The following is a 17,645-nucleotide window of genomic DNA, read 5'->3' on the forward strand; positions in this document are numbered from 1 at the left end:
TTGGTCCGGGACGGGGATCATGTCGAACTTGATGAAAATGATGAGGATCCGATCACCTATATGGATTCTATGCAGAGGCATGACTCTGATGCATGGCTTGGAGCCATGCAATCCGAAATGAAATCCATGAAGGTCAATGATGTATGGACATTAGTTGACCCACCCGAAGGGATTAAACCCATAGGGTGTAAGTGGATTTTCAAAAGGAAACGGGGCGCAGACGGAAAAGTAGAGATCTATAAAGCCTATCTGGTTGCTAAGGAATATCGTCAACGTTATGGTATTGACTATGACGAGACGTTTTCTCCTGTGGCAATGCTTAAATCCATTCAGATTATGCTTGCGATAGCAGCACACTTAGATTATGAGATCTGGCAGATGGATGTTAAAACCGCTTTTCTAAATGGAGATTTAGAAGAGGAGGTGTATATGATGCAACCTGAAGGTTTTGTATCTGCAGATGAGTCTAAGGTGTGCAAGCTTCAAAAATCCATTTATGGATTAAAGCAAAATTCATGGAGTTAGAATATATGATTTGACAAGGTGATCAAATCATATGGCTTTATTAAGAATGAAGAGGAACCTTGCATTTATAAATGGGCAAATGGTTCAGTTATCATATTTCTTGTTTTGTATGTGGATGACATTCTTTTAATCGGGATGACATTCCTGCATTACAAGGAATAAAGGTTTGGCTATCATCTCAATTTGCCATGAAGAATTTGGGAGAAGCATCTTACATCCTAGGGATGAAGATCTATAGAGATAGATCTAGAAGATTGCTTGGATTATCCCAATCCACATACATTGATACTATACTGAAAAGGTTCAGTATGATTAATTCCAAGAAAGACTATCTTCCAATAGGCCATGGAATTAACCTCTCTAAAAGGGATTGTCCGACAACCTCTCAAGAAAGAGAGAGTATGGATAGAATTCCATATGCTTCGGCAGTGGGATCTATAATGTATGCCATGACATGTACTAGACCAGACGTGGCATACTCACTAGGAGTAGTGAGCAGATACCAGTCTGATCCAGGTAGCAACCATTGAAAGGTTGTAAAAACCATCCTAAAGTATTTGAGAAATACTAAAGATCAGTGGCTTGTCTACGATGATTCTGACTTAAAACTTGAGAGATATACTGATTCAAGTTTTCAGTCAGATCAAGATGATAGCAAGACCGTGTCGGGATATATCTTCACTCTTAAGGGTGGGGCCATCTGCTGGAAGAGTTCCAAGCAGCATACAGTGGCAGATTCTACATGTGAAGCAAAATACATCGCAGCATCTAATGTAGCCAAGAAAGCTGTATGGTTGCACAAGTTCATCACCGAGCTTGGAGTGGCACCTTCCATTGATGGTCCAGTTCCTATATTTTGTGACAACACTAGAGCCATAGCTCAAGCAAGAGAACCTAAAGCACATCAACGGACCAAGCATATTCTACGTCGCTACCACCTGGCTCGAGAGATCATCGAACGAGGTGATATTGATCTTCAGAAGATTGACACAAAAGAAAATCTGGCTGACCCATTTACCAAAGTCCTCGGCATCAAAGAGTTCAACGAACACAAGTCAAAGATAGGTATTAGATACTATGCCGATTGGCTTTAGACTAAGTAGAAGTTGTTGGAAATTGTATCCTAAGAGTCAATCGTCAGTGTGCTGATGATTGAATTTTGTAAATTAATTGACAAATTAATAAAGTGTTATTGGGCATTGTTCATCATTTCATTATACATCTTCAAATGAACTCTTATATGATGAAGTCCTTAGGACTTGTTTTATGATAAAGAAGGATTTATCTTCAAGTCCTTAAACCTGTTTGCGACCAAATGATTTGCTGTTAATAGGACGATAGCATTATCGAGATTAGGTCGTTGTGAGACATATACGTTGGTTGTCCTCTTAACCAAGAAGTATGGAGATATTGATATGTCGCACAGGTGAAGTATAGGAGTATATTTCACTGAACGTGACCAATTTCGGAACACTCTACTATCGAAAGATGTTTCAAGTGGATAGGGGTATAAGTATCCCTCAGACCTGAGATCACTACAGTGACTAGCAAGCAACTCACTGTACTTTGGTACCAGACTAGCAGAATTTCTAATTCTAGGATGGAAGGTTACTGGGTGCAGTCAAGTACTTACGAAATCAGTACGTGAGTCAAGATGGAATTGACCCCTCTTGGAAACAGGAGATAATGATTTGTGTTCAATTTAGCAAAACCTTGGCCGGGGTTATCCTTATGAGGAGTCACAGGATTTCTAAAATTGATCACATAGAGGATGTACTTATTACAGAGTTGACAGAATTCTAAAGTTATCCTGGCATTAGGAGTCAAAGGGATAAATTATACAGTAACCATAGTTCAGGGTTCCAGAATATTTGCTTCGCATATATTCGGCCTATCCGGACGTCGGATACCATTGCTAGATGGTCATTTCGATTAGTACAAGAAGTTGTTCTTCTGCTATCGGCTTAGGTTCGAACCTATGGGGTCACACGCATAGAAGTTTCTAGGTTGATCAAATGGCTGATTGATGATTAAGAATCATTCAGGAGTAATTTGGTCAATTCGATTGACAAATTATCCTAAGCAAAAGTTGCATTAAAATAATTATTAAATTATTGAAGGGTTAATTAGTAATTGGATTACTAATAAATTCAATTTGATTGAATTATTGGACTTGAATTAAGCCAAATTGAATTAGATTCAATTTGGGCTAAATTAGGGTTTGACCTAATTCGATCGGATTCGATCCGAGCTGATTGGGCATAACCTAATTGATCGGACTTAACCCAATTGGATTGGGCTTGACTCAAGTCAATTAAAAGTCCTTATTTGATGAGGATGAAGAGTCCAAATAATCAAAATTTATTATGGAGAAGAATTTCTAAAATTTAGGACCCTAGCTTTCTTTCTTGGAGAAGAAAGACATCTCATCCTTATCCCTAAAAGCCGTGGTTCCTATCCTCTTTATTTTTGGCCAATTTTTGGAGTGAGGAAAGAGGAGGTGTGGGGATATTTTCCATAAAAATATGTTACCTCAAATCTTCCTAAAAAGATAGGAATCAAATCCCTAATTTGTAGGGATTGCATGGCGCATTAAGTAGGGTGGCGTGCTGCTGAAGTTTGGGGTGCAATAACCCCCTAATTTTTAGGGATTCTTAGCACAAGATTTGTTCATCTCTTAGCTTCCGATTCACCAGAATTTTTGGAAATTTTATCAGCCAAATTCGTTGGCCAAAAGAGGTGTGAGGCGTGGGGGGTCTTTTGGCTATAAAAGGACCCCCACGCCTAGGGTTTGCATAAGATGGTCTTTAGAAAGGGTTCTAAATTCTGAAAAAATTCTGAGAGCCAGCCACCTTCTCTCCTCCTTCTTCTCCTTCATCTCCATCCTTCATCCTCTCGAAGAAGAATCAAAAGTTGAGTGTTTCAAGGGAGAAAAGTTCAGCCACTGCAGCACCTCTACACGAGCTAGCACTCCTGCAGTTGTGGATCTTCCTAGAGCTTCGCGTGGACTATCCGTAGAGGCCGGACGCGTGTGCGGCTATATAAGGTGATCAAGGCATCATCAAAGTTCTCAAAGCAAAAAGGTATGAGATCTGATCTCATTAAAAATTGAGATTAAAAATCAACTAGGTTGCTGAAATTCTACATGACTACATGTTAGACATAGAATCATGCCTACTTGTTTAGGATAAATGTTTAAAGTTCTGGATCTATTTTTGTTGTAAAGATATGATCTCTAGCATGCATAGGAATTAAATAGTTTAATTCATGCTTCCGCTGTAAAATTTTTAAAAATATATGCATGCGACCATCAGGGTTTCCAACAATAATCACATTAGATAATCTAAAAAGAAACTAAAGTTTTATTTAGAACCCAATTCACCCCCCTCCTCTTGGGTTGTCTACTCGGCAACACGAACTTAAGGGCTGATGGCTTTTTTCTTGCCCTGTATCCCATTGGCAAGGATTGTGACCGTGTTCGACCCATTTTAGACCTAAGGATGGGAATGATGACTCAGTTGCACTAGGGCCTTCTGATCTCCCAGTGCACGAGTCTACTGTAGCGGTTGCTACAGCTGCAGTTACTGATGCTAGTTGGCAGCTATTTGCTGTAGGTTCTAGATGGCGACGATAAGCATATGAACTTGCTGCATGAGTTGATGGAATTGCTTAACGATGACCAATTGGTCAGGCTATGGCTCTTGCAAAGGAGGAGCCCACCGAGGGCTCTATAAAGAGCTATTTGACTCCAGGGCTGCATCTTGCTAGGCGGTTGTGGTCTCCGCCTAGGTTCTCCTTGATTTCATGGTTGTGTGTCATCCGCTCAATCGATCATACCTCCAAAGATGGGATCAAGGTTCTTCCTCTAGTGCCAATTTGTTACCACTGAGAATCGATTCGACCCAAGCGTGAAGATGGTGGTGGTCACTAGAGATCTCGGCTCATCTACCGTCCGAATCGAAGAGATTGGACAGGATCCCTACACAACTCTACAGTGATGCTCTAGTGGAGTTGGATGGTGGAATAATGGCTTCGTATGGCATTTTTTTGGCTCCGATCTGATACATCAAAAGCAAAGAACTTTACTCATCGAAGCGTTTCTGGCGAGAGATCCTCTGATGCCTAAGTTAAACACAACTCTCAGAAAATAGGAAGAGACTTAAGAGGAGCGAAAAAAACAATGCAAGAGAGTTAAAAGAGAACTGACCTAGAGAGCCCTAAAAAATGCAATATATAGACGAGGATTGGAACCCATCACCGAATGGTTTAGAGCTATATGCTGGTTAATAAGGCAATAAACCATGCAACTCATCTGTAAATCTCTTCTGTCTTTTTTTGGTAGCGGAATTTGCTTGGGTATCGTATTTGTTAGAAAATAGTTAGCAATATGATCGAGTTGTTACTAGTTGTGTAGAGAATTTGAGATGCAGAGAACTTTTTGTACTCTTTTTAAGTAAGTCATATGGTAAATTTTGAATGATTCATGCTGATAAATAGTAAGCTTTCATAGTAGGGTCATCCTATTGGTACATGTCAGTTCGTATCAAATTATAATCCATCCATTTAGAGGAATAGAATATTTATTAACATGACAACAAAAGAAGAAAAAATTAAACCGAGAAAGACATGGGGCATTCCTGTCCTTGTATATGCCAATAAATCCACTTCTTTAGAAAGCGACCTTAATTCACCGCGAAGCAATGCCTCGGCCCTTTCTCCTCGATCTCCATTCTTCGTTTCTTCTCGACTCTTCCTTCCGTCTTCGTCCCGGTCTCCTCTCTGTCCCTCCCTTCCGAGCAATCCCTGCGAGAATCCAAAATCGAAAGGACTTTGGATCGGTCGAAGCTCTCAGCGAGTCTCCCATGGCGACCATCGGCCGCAACAATCTCAGTGCCAAGCTCGTGAGTCAACCCTCGCTTTCCCTCTTTCTCTCTCCCAATTCTCCTCCTTTGGTACCAATTACCTGACCTTTGCCGTCGATCTTGGGATTCCAGGTCCTGTTGGGCGATATGGGCGCCGGGAAGTCCAGCCTTGTTCTTCGGTTCGTGAAGGGCCAGTTCCTCGAATTCCAGGTCTCCTTGCATCCGTTTTTTGGGGGGTTGTGTCGATCTTGGTTCGGTTGCTGAGGGTTTTGGGGATTAGGGTTAGCGTTTGGTTCTCATCCTCTTTGAGTTTGATCGCAGGAGTCCACGATCGGGGCAGCTTTCTTCTCGCAGACGCTGGCGGTGAGCGACGCCACGGTGAAGTTTGAGATTTGGGACACGGCGGGGCAGGAGAGGTACCACAGCTTGGCTCCCATGTACTACCGCGGTGCTGCTGCTGCCATCATCGTGTATGATATCACCAGCACGGTGCGGTCACGACCATTGAATCCCAATTCCGCTCCTTCTCTTTTGATTCGATTCAGTACTCTTGGGGCATTTTGATTCATAAAATAGGGGTATTTTTACTGAGCTTTTGATAGATACTGTCTGTTTTCTTATCTGCCTTTTCTCTATGGTTTTCAGGATTCATTTGAGAGAGCTAAGAAATGGGTTCTAGAGCTACAGAAACAAGGTCAGTTTCATTCTCTGTTTGACCTTATGTTGTTTGATTTTTTTTTTCTTTTTTAATCCTCAGTTCAAAACTGAAGGTGCAAGTCTAGAATCTGTTAGTCTTAATTGATTTGTAAGACAATGTGGATGCCTTGTTCTAGGTAATCCAAACATGGTAACTGCTCTTGCGGGAAATAAATGTGATTTGGAAGATAAAAGGAAGGTGACAACTGAGGCAAGTTCTTCAAATTAATTATTTATCCCTACATTTCTAATTGATTTTCATACTTCTGTCTTTATCTCGAGGATACTTTGCTTCTCCTTTTTGGGTGGCAATAGTTTCAATGAGTAAAAATAACATATTCCACTTTCTGTTATCTGTATTAAGCACGTATATTCAGCTGCTGCATTGTCCTTATAATAAGGATAATACCTCTGGATTAAAGTTATAGTTTTGAGACATATTTATGCACAGTTGTTTTGTATAGTGGAAGCTAAGGGAAGATAATTTGCAAAAGGGGAAATGCGAGGGATGGATCATGCTTGATGACTTGGCTATGGCCATCTAGGGTTAGTTGGGTCTGTTTGGTAATGTATGAACTGCATAATGTCTGTTGGGTCACATATGGACTCAGTCTTTCATAGAGGAAGTTCTTCATCCAGATAATTTTAGTAGGCTCAAAGGATAACATTAGTTTTGCATGAACATGGATGTTGGAAGCAGTTAGTCACGCATTCAAGCATCTGACCTGGCAAAAGGAGAAAGAAGGAGAAAAAGAGATATAAGGGCACATAGAAAGATGATTATTTTAATATATTATAAATTTGATTTTTGAAATTATTTTATAGTAGAAATTGTTAGAAGATATCATTTGCTCTGGTGTTTAAATATACATGTTCTTTTTCGCCACAAGAAATATGTATGTTCCTTGTCCAAACTCCAAGTTTAGTTCAAGTATAATGGAAATTTAGTATTATGAACATTTATTTTTAATGCATATATTCTTGGCCAAGCTCCAAAAACAATAAAGTGAATTTCCAATGCCATTATGGTGGGTCAAACTCATTGTTGTAAAAGGCAACTCTCCACTCAATTGTAATCTATACTACTATTAAAAATGATGGTTAAAAATTAGGGAATATTTCTTATTGATTCTGTTTGTCATTTTTTATACCAACAATATTATCGCACTTATCTTAGAAAATATGTTAGTTTCCCATTTGGTCTCATCTGTGTTAACTACCACATGGGAGCTTTCCCTATTTTCCAATTACAACAGACTACGTTCATAAAAGCTCCCAAACAAATTGAACTCTATCTCTTTATTTGATTCAACTTCTAAATAGATTAGACTCTATCACTCTCTCCTTTCTACCCTCAAATGTGCATTTCATGTTCTCCATTGCTAATGAAACCTATAAGCTAAGATTCTCATAAGTGATGTTCATGCATATGTGACTTGCAAATTGCATCTATCCTGGATGCTCCAAGGTTGATGTGAGAGAGTCTAGGTAACACATAAGATGTGATAATCGAACATTTAATGTTGTCTTAGAATCATAAATGTTCCTAGCTGTGTGCAGTGACCGAGTAAACGGCATAGAAGATTTTGAAAGATGTTAAATTGCTATCAAGGAAGCAAAACATGTACTTGGTAATAAATATGCAACATATGATGATGTAGGTTATAGTTGACTTTTACTAGAAACATGAACTATTTGTTGAGTAGCTAAAAAAAAGTAGAAATGTTGATTATATATGCTCCATTAAGGCTCAGGTTGGTTGGTGAGGGACTGAGAGTTTGAAAGTTGAGGTTGATTACTGATTTTCAAACCAAGTCAGTGTTGATTATAGTAATACTGGTTTTGTTAACACTTACAAGACCTATCTACAAGATTATGACATAAATAAGTTGACAAATCACCAATGCTACCTGGACTATCACTTATGCAATAGCATGTTGTATGTGTCTTCATTGGATTGCTTAAATCAACAATTGACTTTGAAGTCAAGTCAAATTTGATTGTAGTAACAATTAAATGCAATCTATATGTACAGCACTGATCTGCAATGTAATAAATTGAGTAAGTTCAGATTTTACCCAAAATAATTGTATTTCTTATTGTCCAATTACCGTCATCATGTATTTTATTTATGCATTCACATGCAGACAAAGACTGACTTGCTGTTGCTAGGGCTGCAGTTGGTCGAATACACTAGCCCACTGGATAGCATCAAACGGACCTATAATCTGAAAACATACCAGCGCTAGCCTTATCTGAGTCATTTATGGAGCTTATTTAGTATGAGTGGAAGCACAATCACTAGACCTTTTTAGTAGCTGCTTTGTGTTAAGCTCTGTATAGCAACCAAGTATTGAATCCGACCCAAGGGACCAGAACGTGGATGAACATATAGCATATTTGGCGACATCATATTGATTATGAGTTATGACATGCATATTCGAATTGGATTCTTATGTTAATGGTTAGGAAAACAATTATTATCCAGAGCTTGCTGAATTATCAATTCTCCCCCAGTTTTGCCTTTTATCTTACAATTGAACTTCAATAAATTGAACTTACAAAGACTCCACCTTTATTTGTAGATGGCCCTTCTTTTCCTTGTCAAAGATACACTTGCCAGCTTCAGTGATTTGAAGCTAAAAGGAATCTGCTCAACTTAAATACACATCTGGATTAGGAAATTGAACTTTATGGGGCTGTATGTGCCTGTGCAGGAAGACCCTGATCTACTCTACATATTACTAGCCTATTGATTTTAAAACTCTGTCAAGTTAAATTATAGGAATTTGTTGACATCCTTATCTAAATAGGAGTAAAAATTTACCAGGGCAAGTTAAAGCACTAAATCTCCTTCCATGTCTAAAAATATGTATTCAAAACTCTCCGACAATCTAATGTAACATGTCAAAGAGTCCAATCTGCAAATCAAGAAATAAAAGCACTGAATATAAATCAGGAATCATGCCCATATCTGGAGCAGTTCTCCGGGATCCAAACTGAAATACTGTTGGATGTCTTCTCATGGTCTTAACTGGACTATGAATCTTCTGGGTCCCAAACTCAAGTATTATTTTGTTTCTTTCTTTAGTAATCATAAAGGGTTGTCTTGCATTAATGTGTACACAACCTCTGGAACCAGTGTAGAATAGTTCAACTGGTATACTGTGAAAAGTGAAAACATTAAAAAAATTGTTGGCTGCATAATAAGATGGTGGATTGTTAAGATATGTAATTTGTTGAACCATGTTGACAAGCCATGTTGTATCATTTTGTTTATGGACTGGATTAAGAAATAATAATGTGTTTCATATTAAGTTTATCTTAAATTGAACTTCGTGCAATTCTCACTTCAGGTTATCATGATTTTTGAGATCAAGTGCCATTATGTTAAGTTTGTTTATAATTATTTAAAATGTTTTCTTTGTGCAATCCAGCTTTTACATGAGATTGCAGTTTGAAAACACTGGTAATTTAGTTTTTGGCAATGATGAAATAGGATGCATGACATTATAATTATGCTGTTTGGTTTGCAATTAATTGATTTTTTTGATGTGTGTAGGAAGCACGCACATATGCCGAGGAGAATGGTCTTTTCTTCATGGAGACCTCTGCTAAAACAGCCATTAATGTGAATGACTTATTCTACGAAATAGGTATAACTTTAATTTCCCTTTTCCTTATATGGGAAATACAAGTTTATTGATTATATATAGTCAGATCTTAATTAAGAATTGAATGAGTAACCTTGAGCATGAATAAATTAGGCACTGATATTGCTGCATGCTCTTATATTTTTATAACATTCATCCAACTCATGATCCCACTTGGACCAGTTATGTCTCAGTATGATTAATTTGATTAAAAAATGAAATGTCTCCAATGTTGTAGAACAAAATTCCATTTTCGTTGACAAGGTAGTGCAATAAACAGTCAAATCAAGTCCCTGGAATTCAGTGGTTGTGGAAGGAGATTATTGTAGTCATCAACTGAAAATGTCATATCTGGTTTATAATTGAATTGTTTCACCATTGCCGTGGAAAGACTTAATGCAGGCCTTTCTGAGTTATTGAGATTCGATGCTGTCACAATCTTTTTAAAGAATATAATTGCAGTCCAATCCTTTGCTATTGTAATTGTAAAATGGGGATGTGATGATCTGCAATATTTGGACATTTTTTTATGAGTTTTATTATTTGCACTCAATGATGTTATTGTTTGTAATTTTCTGATATTATTGTATATACTGAATTATCTTATGAATTAATGGGTTGAAGGGAACTCTTTGCGGCTTTTGGTCACTGCAGTTGAGAATAGTATGTACTGAAAACTTCCATTATTTCTTGTTTCATGAAAACAAGGAGAGAGCTGTTACACACCCAACTGTTTTTCAAATTTTGTAATCTTTCAGGTGATTGAGTTTGCAAGGATAGCAGCTTAACAACCTTTTTTCCTAACTTCTTTCGTTCTACAAAGGATGTTCTAGATGAACAACTACATAACCTGCACTCTGCATTGTGGTGAAACTAGTATGTCATTCAATCTTTCAGGAAAGGATAAATCAAGCAATCAAACCCATTCAATTACATCAATTACATCTCTTTAAACCTCTTTATTTTATTTTTTTGTAGAGTTACTAATTACTGAGTATGAGCTTATAGGTAATTTCTTGCATTTATGTATTCTTATGATCCATTAAATTCCCTGAAAATTTTCTGGGTACCCATCTGTGACCATTTATTGCACTGCTAATTATACCTTCACTGGTCCAGTCATATGGTTTAAGTTTGTTTATTTACGGTCAAATATAGATTTTAGGTTACTTGGTCAGGCTTTGATGACCCTTCTCTCTGTCAATAAGTCTGATCATAGTCACATATGCATTGGTCAAATAAACTTTCTCAGCAAGAATGAAGACCATTCATGGCTTTTGATCTGTTGTTATCTCTGATTTAATGATTTTCTTTAGAGAATTTCTTTGAACCATTTAAGAAGTATTGCTTATGTGCAGGGCAATAAAGTTGCAGGTTTTGAGATCTTGTGTGAGGTCTCTATGGGTTGGGTATTGTAGAGTATGGTTCTTATCCAATATATTTGTTTGCGTATTCTTTGACATTGTCTTCTTCAAAATGTGGCTAGGTTCTATTCATACTTAGATTACTATTTACTTCTTTAAAATGATAACTGAAATGAAGAAAAGAAAATCTAAAGAGTGAAGTTACATTTGCTTAGAAAATGAAGTTGGTCTACCTGAAAAGACCAGTCATGTCAAAAGATATTTTTGGCTATATACGACATTAAGCAGTCCTTAGACTGAACATATGGGCGTCATATTATAGGTTTATATTGGCAATCTGACAATGTTATATTAGGGTTGTTATTGCTGAATATAATTATTCTAACTGTTTCAAAAGGCTTATTTGGGGGTCTTAAAAGCTCAGGCCTCAAGGAGGCCCTCGAGAAAATCTTGAAGGTTATAACTGGGAATATCATGGAAGAAGGCTCATGCGAAAAACACTCCTTTCACCTTTTACAGAAAGTGTGCATGTTAGGCTTCCATTAGTTTAATAACCATCAAAGAGAAGATATGGATCATTTTAGTTTTAAAATGATGTTATCTGTGGATTAGTTCTAAAGTATGGTAGGATATGTTATTGTGCACTAACCATAAACGTATATGCATGTTAATTTTTTTCAACTATGCTACCCTCTCTACCTGTTATGTCAAGTTCAAATGTATTAGCGGCATCCATCTTTGCTTATTTTCATATTTTTTTCTTAAACTTTTCCATGTTCAGGAAAATCTGTGAGGCTTATGCCTTAGGATTGAGGCTTCGGCCTCGCCTCATTCAGAGTTTTACACCTCCACATTTTTAAACATTGATTGTCCCTTCCTTTTTCTTTCTTTTTCTTTTTATGGTAGGAAACAAATCATTTCTTTTCCTTCATCTTCTTTCATTTTATGAACCTCTCTTGCTATAAATTAATTGTTGTAGTACTTGGAAAAATTAACCAGTATGAGGTGAGTTGTACTCTAATCCTATCTCATGAATTTCTGATTAGTGGATATATGACTGAGGTATGCTTATGTCATCAAAGTTTTACTTTTTCTTAACTGTGAATTTTGTTATATCTTTTATTTCTTAGATAATATTTTCTTTTTTTCAGGATTCTCATCCAGTATGAGATGAGTTATACTCTAATCCAAATTATCTCATGAATTTCTGATTAGTGGATATTATGACTGAGGTGTGCTTCATGTTATTGTGGGTGTGGATACCAAAGTTTTAGTTTTTCTTAACTGTGAATTTTGTTTATCTTTTATTTCTTTGATAATATTTTTTTCAGGATTCTACAGCAGCCTGTATATATGATTTTAAGATCCATTCCTTTTTGTATTCTGTAAACAGCCAGAAAGTTGCCTCGTGCTCCACCAGTTCAGCAGCCAGCAGGGATGGTTCTTGCAGATAGGCTGGTTGACCGATCTCAAGCTTCGGCATGTTGTTCTTAGGTATTGAAAAGCATGAACATGATCGTTGTTGTAATGTGGTGTATTAGGCCTTTGTGTTCATCTCTAAGGGTAGGCAAGTTGAATGGGCTAAGGTGTACATGTTAGACATGCAGCAGTCTTATCAAGTCAAAGCAATTTGGTTTTGCAAAAATCTTGGTACCAAGAATGGTGCCTATTAAGGTGTCCCTTTTGAGACCAAAGACCATGCCTATTTGAAGGTTATGGAGACTGATAAGAAGCTGGAATAATCTTTATAGATAGAATGATCGTAAATCCTGGTCTTCTTCTTCCTTTTCTTCCTGGTGCTCTTTCTCTCTCTGTCTCTGTGCGCATGCGTGCGCATGTGCATGCCCACCTTTTCTTCCTGGTGCTCGTTCTCTCTCTGTCTCTGTGCGCATGCGTGCGCATGTGCATGCCCACACATGCACGTGCAAGTGTCTGTTCTTCATTTAATTACCAAGTTGCCAAGGGATGGTGTTTTGGTTGTAGATTTTAATTAAATAATGGAAAATGAAGCCTAACTTTTTCTGTCTCATTTGCTACTTTTCTAGTTTAATTACCTTACTACTGTACTTTTTTTCCTTTGCCTTTATATTCATTTCAATAGTTAGATAAACTTTATGATCGTGTGCATGAAGCTGTTTTTCCAACCTTATCCCCAATTGGTTACCATTCTTGCAGGTTTTGGGTCATCAACTGTCTGAAGGAAATTAACAGAATAATGTCTTTGGAAGTGCAGCAATGAAGTCATGAAATGAGGAAGGGAAGGTTAAAAAAGTATATATATTTGTAAATTGTTCCGCTACACCTCCCATCTGCATTAGGGAAGAATGTATCCTATTTCCATCATCTGTTTCTGGACCCCGCAAATGAGCAGAAAATGTCATGTGTGCTTTTTCAAAGACCTGTAAGTGTTCAGTTTGGTGTATTCAGTGTTTTGCTTCCTGGAAATCAACACTTCTACATTGACAACTAATGAAGAATTATTTTTGCATAATGGTAAGGTTGTTTTGTGGTGATATTGGTAAGAGCTTGAAATATGGGAGCAGTCTTTCTACAGGTAGGAAGAAGCCTATGTACATTAGACCCTCTCATGCCTTGAAATTACGGAAGCCTTTCTAATTATTTTTAGGGAAAAATATTGAGATATTCCTTCAAGTTTGGGCGAGCAGCATTTTGACTCCAAATTTTAAAAACATTTCAATTAGATGCCGTGACTTATTTTTTTGTTGCAATGTGGCCCACATAACTTCTTTTTTGGATGTAATATGGCTCAGTTGTCTATCAGGTAATGATCTGTGTAAAATATCTAAATTACCCTTCATTTGTTGGGAGTATTATTAATTGGAAGGATGCTGGTTTGGGGGAAGGGTTGCCAGGTCTCTCGACCTCCCAACCAATCCTTCTCTTTGTATCTCCTCTACTGTTCCAAGACAACTGAAGCTCTAATCGACTTAGGATTCCATCTCCACGGGCACAATAGAAATCCACGAAGATGAGCTTATCACCAGCTAGTGGGCAGCTATGTTAAAAGGAGGATGCACACATCGAGCGTCAAGTAGGTAAGGCTTTTGTATTTTCGCTTTCAACCTGGTTGGTATTTGATGATGCTGGATATTGTATTATTTAGTATTCCCTGTAGTACTTCTGCATCAGTATAGTTTTGGGGATTTGTAAGAGTTTTAATGATTGTAGTAAAATGTTCAAGTTGTTTATAGTTTCTCCCAGGATTGTAGCTGAAGCTTATCTTTTGTTTGCGGGCCACCTACCATGTATATTGGAAAGCATAAAATAAAGGCAAACGACCATTGCAACTTTTGTCTGCAGGCCACCTTCCTTAAAGTTGTTCAAAGAATCTTTATTAGAAGATTCTTTCTTTACCATTTTAATCCTTGCCAAATGACCCGTTGCAGTCTTCCAAACTTTGTTTGATACACTCTGTAGACTGTCCTATAGACATTTAGCTATTGGGGTTGTTGTGGTTCAAATTTGGCCAGAGGGTGACCACGCGGGAGGGGTCGAGGGAGCCACCGGTGGTTGGAAGGAGTAGACGGGAGCCATCTCCTGTGCGACGACCGTGGACCTACACAAAGCCTCACCGGTGTTTCCGATGGGCCTTCCGACGATCAAATTAGAGTGGGGTAAATTTGGTCCAGCCAAAAAGTTCCTTAGAAGTTACCTGACCGAGCTATTTATAGTCCCGGTAGAGAGGTTCAGGTGGCAGAGGCACTGTTGGCCCTCATCATGAGGGGGCGTGGCTCTGAGTCGGATGATGCGCAACTTAAGCTGGTTGGTGGCGTATAGTACTGCCCGTTCTTGAGAACAGTAGGATGTTAGACAGTCATAGCAGAGTATGGCCGGAGTAGTCAAGGTATCGTCTGACTGTTGAAGGTCGGCTATCGAGACGTGGCACGGTAGTGTTGTAATGTACGGCTACGTAGATGGGCGTAGGTGCGCACATAGGTGTGGTCGTTGGCGAGGCCAAGCCCGTTGAAAGGTCGTATCATGCGTTTGACGAGGTTGGCTTGACGGGTGCTGAGAGTAGCTCAGCTTCTGGATTCCGAGGTGTGCTCGGTGGAGCTCCCTGAGCTCGAGGGTCGGGGCGTACTACTAAGTAGGCGCCTCGAGCTTGGTCGGGGCGGGTCGGCGAATACTGGAGGCATCCCGAACATGATCGGGGGAGTCGGCGAATATCTGAAGTTGGTGGAGCTTTTGGCGGAGTTCGAAGTCGAGCCGAATCTGAGCCGAAGTGAGGATTCAACCAGTTGGCGTTGACGTTTATTGGGCAGAAACTAGGCGGCCTTTTAGCTGTGGGCTGGACGATCCATTTTGCCCCACATCATTTGCCCCCCCACTTCCGAGGTCGAGCTACCCTACAGCTCGGATGATGGAAGTAGGCAGATTCCTGATCATCCAGTGCTTCAATCGAGTAGGTGAAAAGAGGCGCGTACGGAGCTGTGTATACCTCGGCGCATTTCATAGCTGGAAGCTCGATGTCAGACTTGGGAGGCTCGAGCTGCCAGATTTTCCTGAGTAAAATCCACCGTAGAAATTTTTCAGTGTTCCATGTGGGCATTTCTTTTTGAGGGGTTGCTGGAGTAGGACGAGGAGGGTTTCGACCATTAATTCTCCATCCCTCAAAGCATCCCGTCTGGCGGAATGCGAGAAGCCGACCATTAATGCTCCTTTCTCCAAAGCGTCTCATCTGACGGAATGCAAGAGGCCAGCCAACAACATTTCGAGCTCCAGAGCACCCTCCATAATGATCAGCATTTAGTGGGGCGATTTGGGGGGATTTGTTGAGGCCGTCTTATGGCCTGCCACGTGGCGAACCCCAGCTCGTCTGATCATTTAGGCTACCTGATCGAGGCCACTGCAGTGGCCTATATAAAGCCTAGAAAAGGGGGGTCCAGGATCGTTGCTTGAACCCTCCCCCACACTTCTGGTTTTCTTCCTTCAGCCGCCATTGTCGTGGTGTTGGAGCTTTCTTCCGGGCACTATGGGAGTTTTCTATCAACCTTTGCACCGGGCGTTGCTTTCTCCTCCCGGCGGGCATTCTCCTTCTTTGCTTGACCACCCTTTCCGGTGAGCTTTCGGGTAAGTATTTTATCCCTCCTTTCGGTCGCTCGGAGAGTGATAAGTGCTAAATAATGTATAAATTAATATCTTATTAATAACACTTATCATTATTTTAATTCACATATTTTGTAAATTTAACTAAAAAAATGTGTTGCCTTCATCATTGCATTTTAATAAATTAAAGGTAATTCATGTTTTACTCATTTATTTACTGGTCAAGTTTAATGTGTGCAGGTCGCGTTTGCAGCTGAACCCATGTCCATGTCACCCTTTAAGTGCTTAGAGATCAAGCTTCCACGTCATCCCTTTCCTCCCCTGTTTTAAGCTTCAAAACAGAGTCAATCCCAATCCTCTTTTCATCACGAATCATAGCCACGTCTGTTGAGTCCAGCATCCACCACCCCAGCTCTTTCGAAGCCCCTGCATCCCAACTCATCTCTCATCCTATTCTTCGGATCAAGCTAGTGAACCCGAATCCCAGCCGCATCCAACCATCGGCAGCATCCCAAAATCAGATCTCAGCCTTCCTTATCCCATGTTCTTAGCTTCTGCATCCCCTGCATCCGAAAACAAGTTCGTCTTCTCTGAAAATCAAGCAGCCCAGCATCTGCGATCGATCCCATGTGAAGTCTCGGATCCCGCTCCACGGACGAAGATCACGCATGCATGACCTCCGCAGCCCACATCCCGTTCGTGATCTTCTCCTCTCCCGTTCGCGATGACCTTCAACCACCCACGGATAAGTCCCAGTCGATTCTAGCTCTCTCTTCCATCCTTATTCAGCCAAATCTCCTGCATCCCAGATTAGCCCTTCCTCCCAACTTCCGAATCCAAACTCCATCCCATCTATGTTTGTTCCCAGCATCTTCCTTCTCCCTTGATTCATTCTTATCTTCCCAATTCTTCCGGCATCCCTTCTCAGCCGTGAACACCATCCCGCGTTTCCCACAACGTCCACATCTTCCTCTGCTTCTGAACCAACCCATCCTCTGAAAGTGAATCCTAGGTTCTTCAGTATTAAGCATGCTGATTTTTTTTTTTTTTGAAAATCATGGTTGAACCTGATCGGGTTGCCTACGTACCCCTTCATAAGGGGGATCAAGCCATACGTAGTTCTTTTTATGTTTTAAAATGCAACGGAAAAATCGAATCAAACAATTTAATTCATGCATGCTTACAAGATCAAATCTAGAAATCAGTACCTTAAGAACACATAGGATTATGCCGGAATCGTTTAAACAATTATGCTAAAACTTTCATGCATGATTAACTATCAGATCTGAAAGGTAAACATTCTATTCTGATTAATCTCCAAATATCCATCGAATGGATTCTGGAGATAACTCCGTGAGGAGCCCCAAAGGAGGGTAAAACCTCGGAAAATCAGACCTAGACCCTATCTCCAAAATAAAATATTGATATGGGATTAATACCTTTTATGATAGAAGAAACTTGTGGATCTGATCCTTGAC

The 17,645-nt window shown here is 39.4% G+C and overlaps 1 protein-coding gene across 3 annotated transcripts; it reads left to right on the plus strand.

Annotated features, from left to right (window-relative positions):
* Window positions 1-5,202: 5,202 nt before the first annotated feature.
* LOC103702698 (ras-related protein RHN1-like) lies at window positions 5,203-14,315 on the plus strand. 3 transcript variants are annotated; one of them, XR_015987864.2, is made up of 9 exons: window positions 5,203-5,426; window positions 5,520-5,597; window positions 5,709-5,876; window positions 6,033-6,081; window positions 6,221-6,298; window positions 9,650-9,739; window positions 12,494-12,594; window positions 13,276-13,501; window positions 13,599-14,315. XR_015987864.2 is itself a non-coding variant. In XM_088723275.2 (8 exons), the coding sequence occupies exons 1-7, from the start codon at window positions 5,226-5,228 to the stop codon at window positions 12,592-12,594; spliced, it is 765 nt and encodes a 254-aa protein (XP_088579401.2). In that variant the 5' UTR covers window positions 5,203-5,225; the 3' UTR covers window positions 13,276-13,591. The 3 variants fall into 3 exon arrangements, 1 of the variants encoding a protein (XP_088579401.2); XR_015987866.2 differs by lacking the exon at window positions 13,599-14,315 and adding an exon at window positions 12,252-12,332 and having other exon boundaries at window positions 13,276-13,591; XM_088723275.2 differs by lacking the exon at window positions 13,599-14,315 and having other exon boundaries at window positions 13,276-13,591.
* The last annotated feature ends 3,330 nt before the right edge of the window (window positions 14,316-17,645 follow it).

Source organism: Phoenix dactylifera, chromosome 6 (genome assembly GCF_051530095.1).
Source record: "Phoenix dactylifera cultivar Ajwa chromosome 6, Ajwa_hap1_PhDact_Kaust_v1.1, whole genome shotgun sequence".
NCBI lineage: Eukaryota > Viridiplantae > Streptophyta > Magnoliopsida > Arecales > Arecaceae > Phoenix > Phoenix dactylifera.

What these genes read in the sequence shown, in the direction of transcription:
- LOC103702698 (XM_088723275.2), top strand. Translation starts at nt 5,226, where the DNA reads ATGCCTCGGCCCTTTCTCCTCGATCTCCATTCTTCGTTTCTTCTCGAC. An exon ending in GAAGGTGACAACTGAGGCAA is followed by an intron (nt 6,299 to 9,649) that starts GTTCTTCAAATT and finishes GTGTGTAGGAAG; the next exon opens with CACGCACATATGCCGAGGAG. An exon ending in TGACTTATTCTACGAAATAG is followed by an intron (nt 9,740 to 12,493) that starts GTATAACTTTAA and finishes TTCTGTAAACAG; the next exon opens with CCAGAAAGTTGCCTCGTGCT.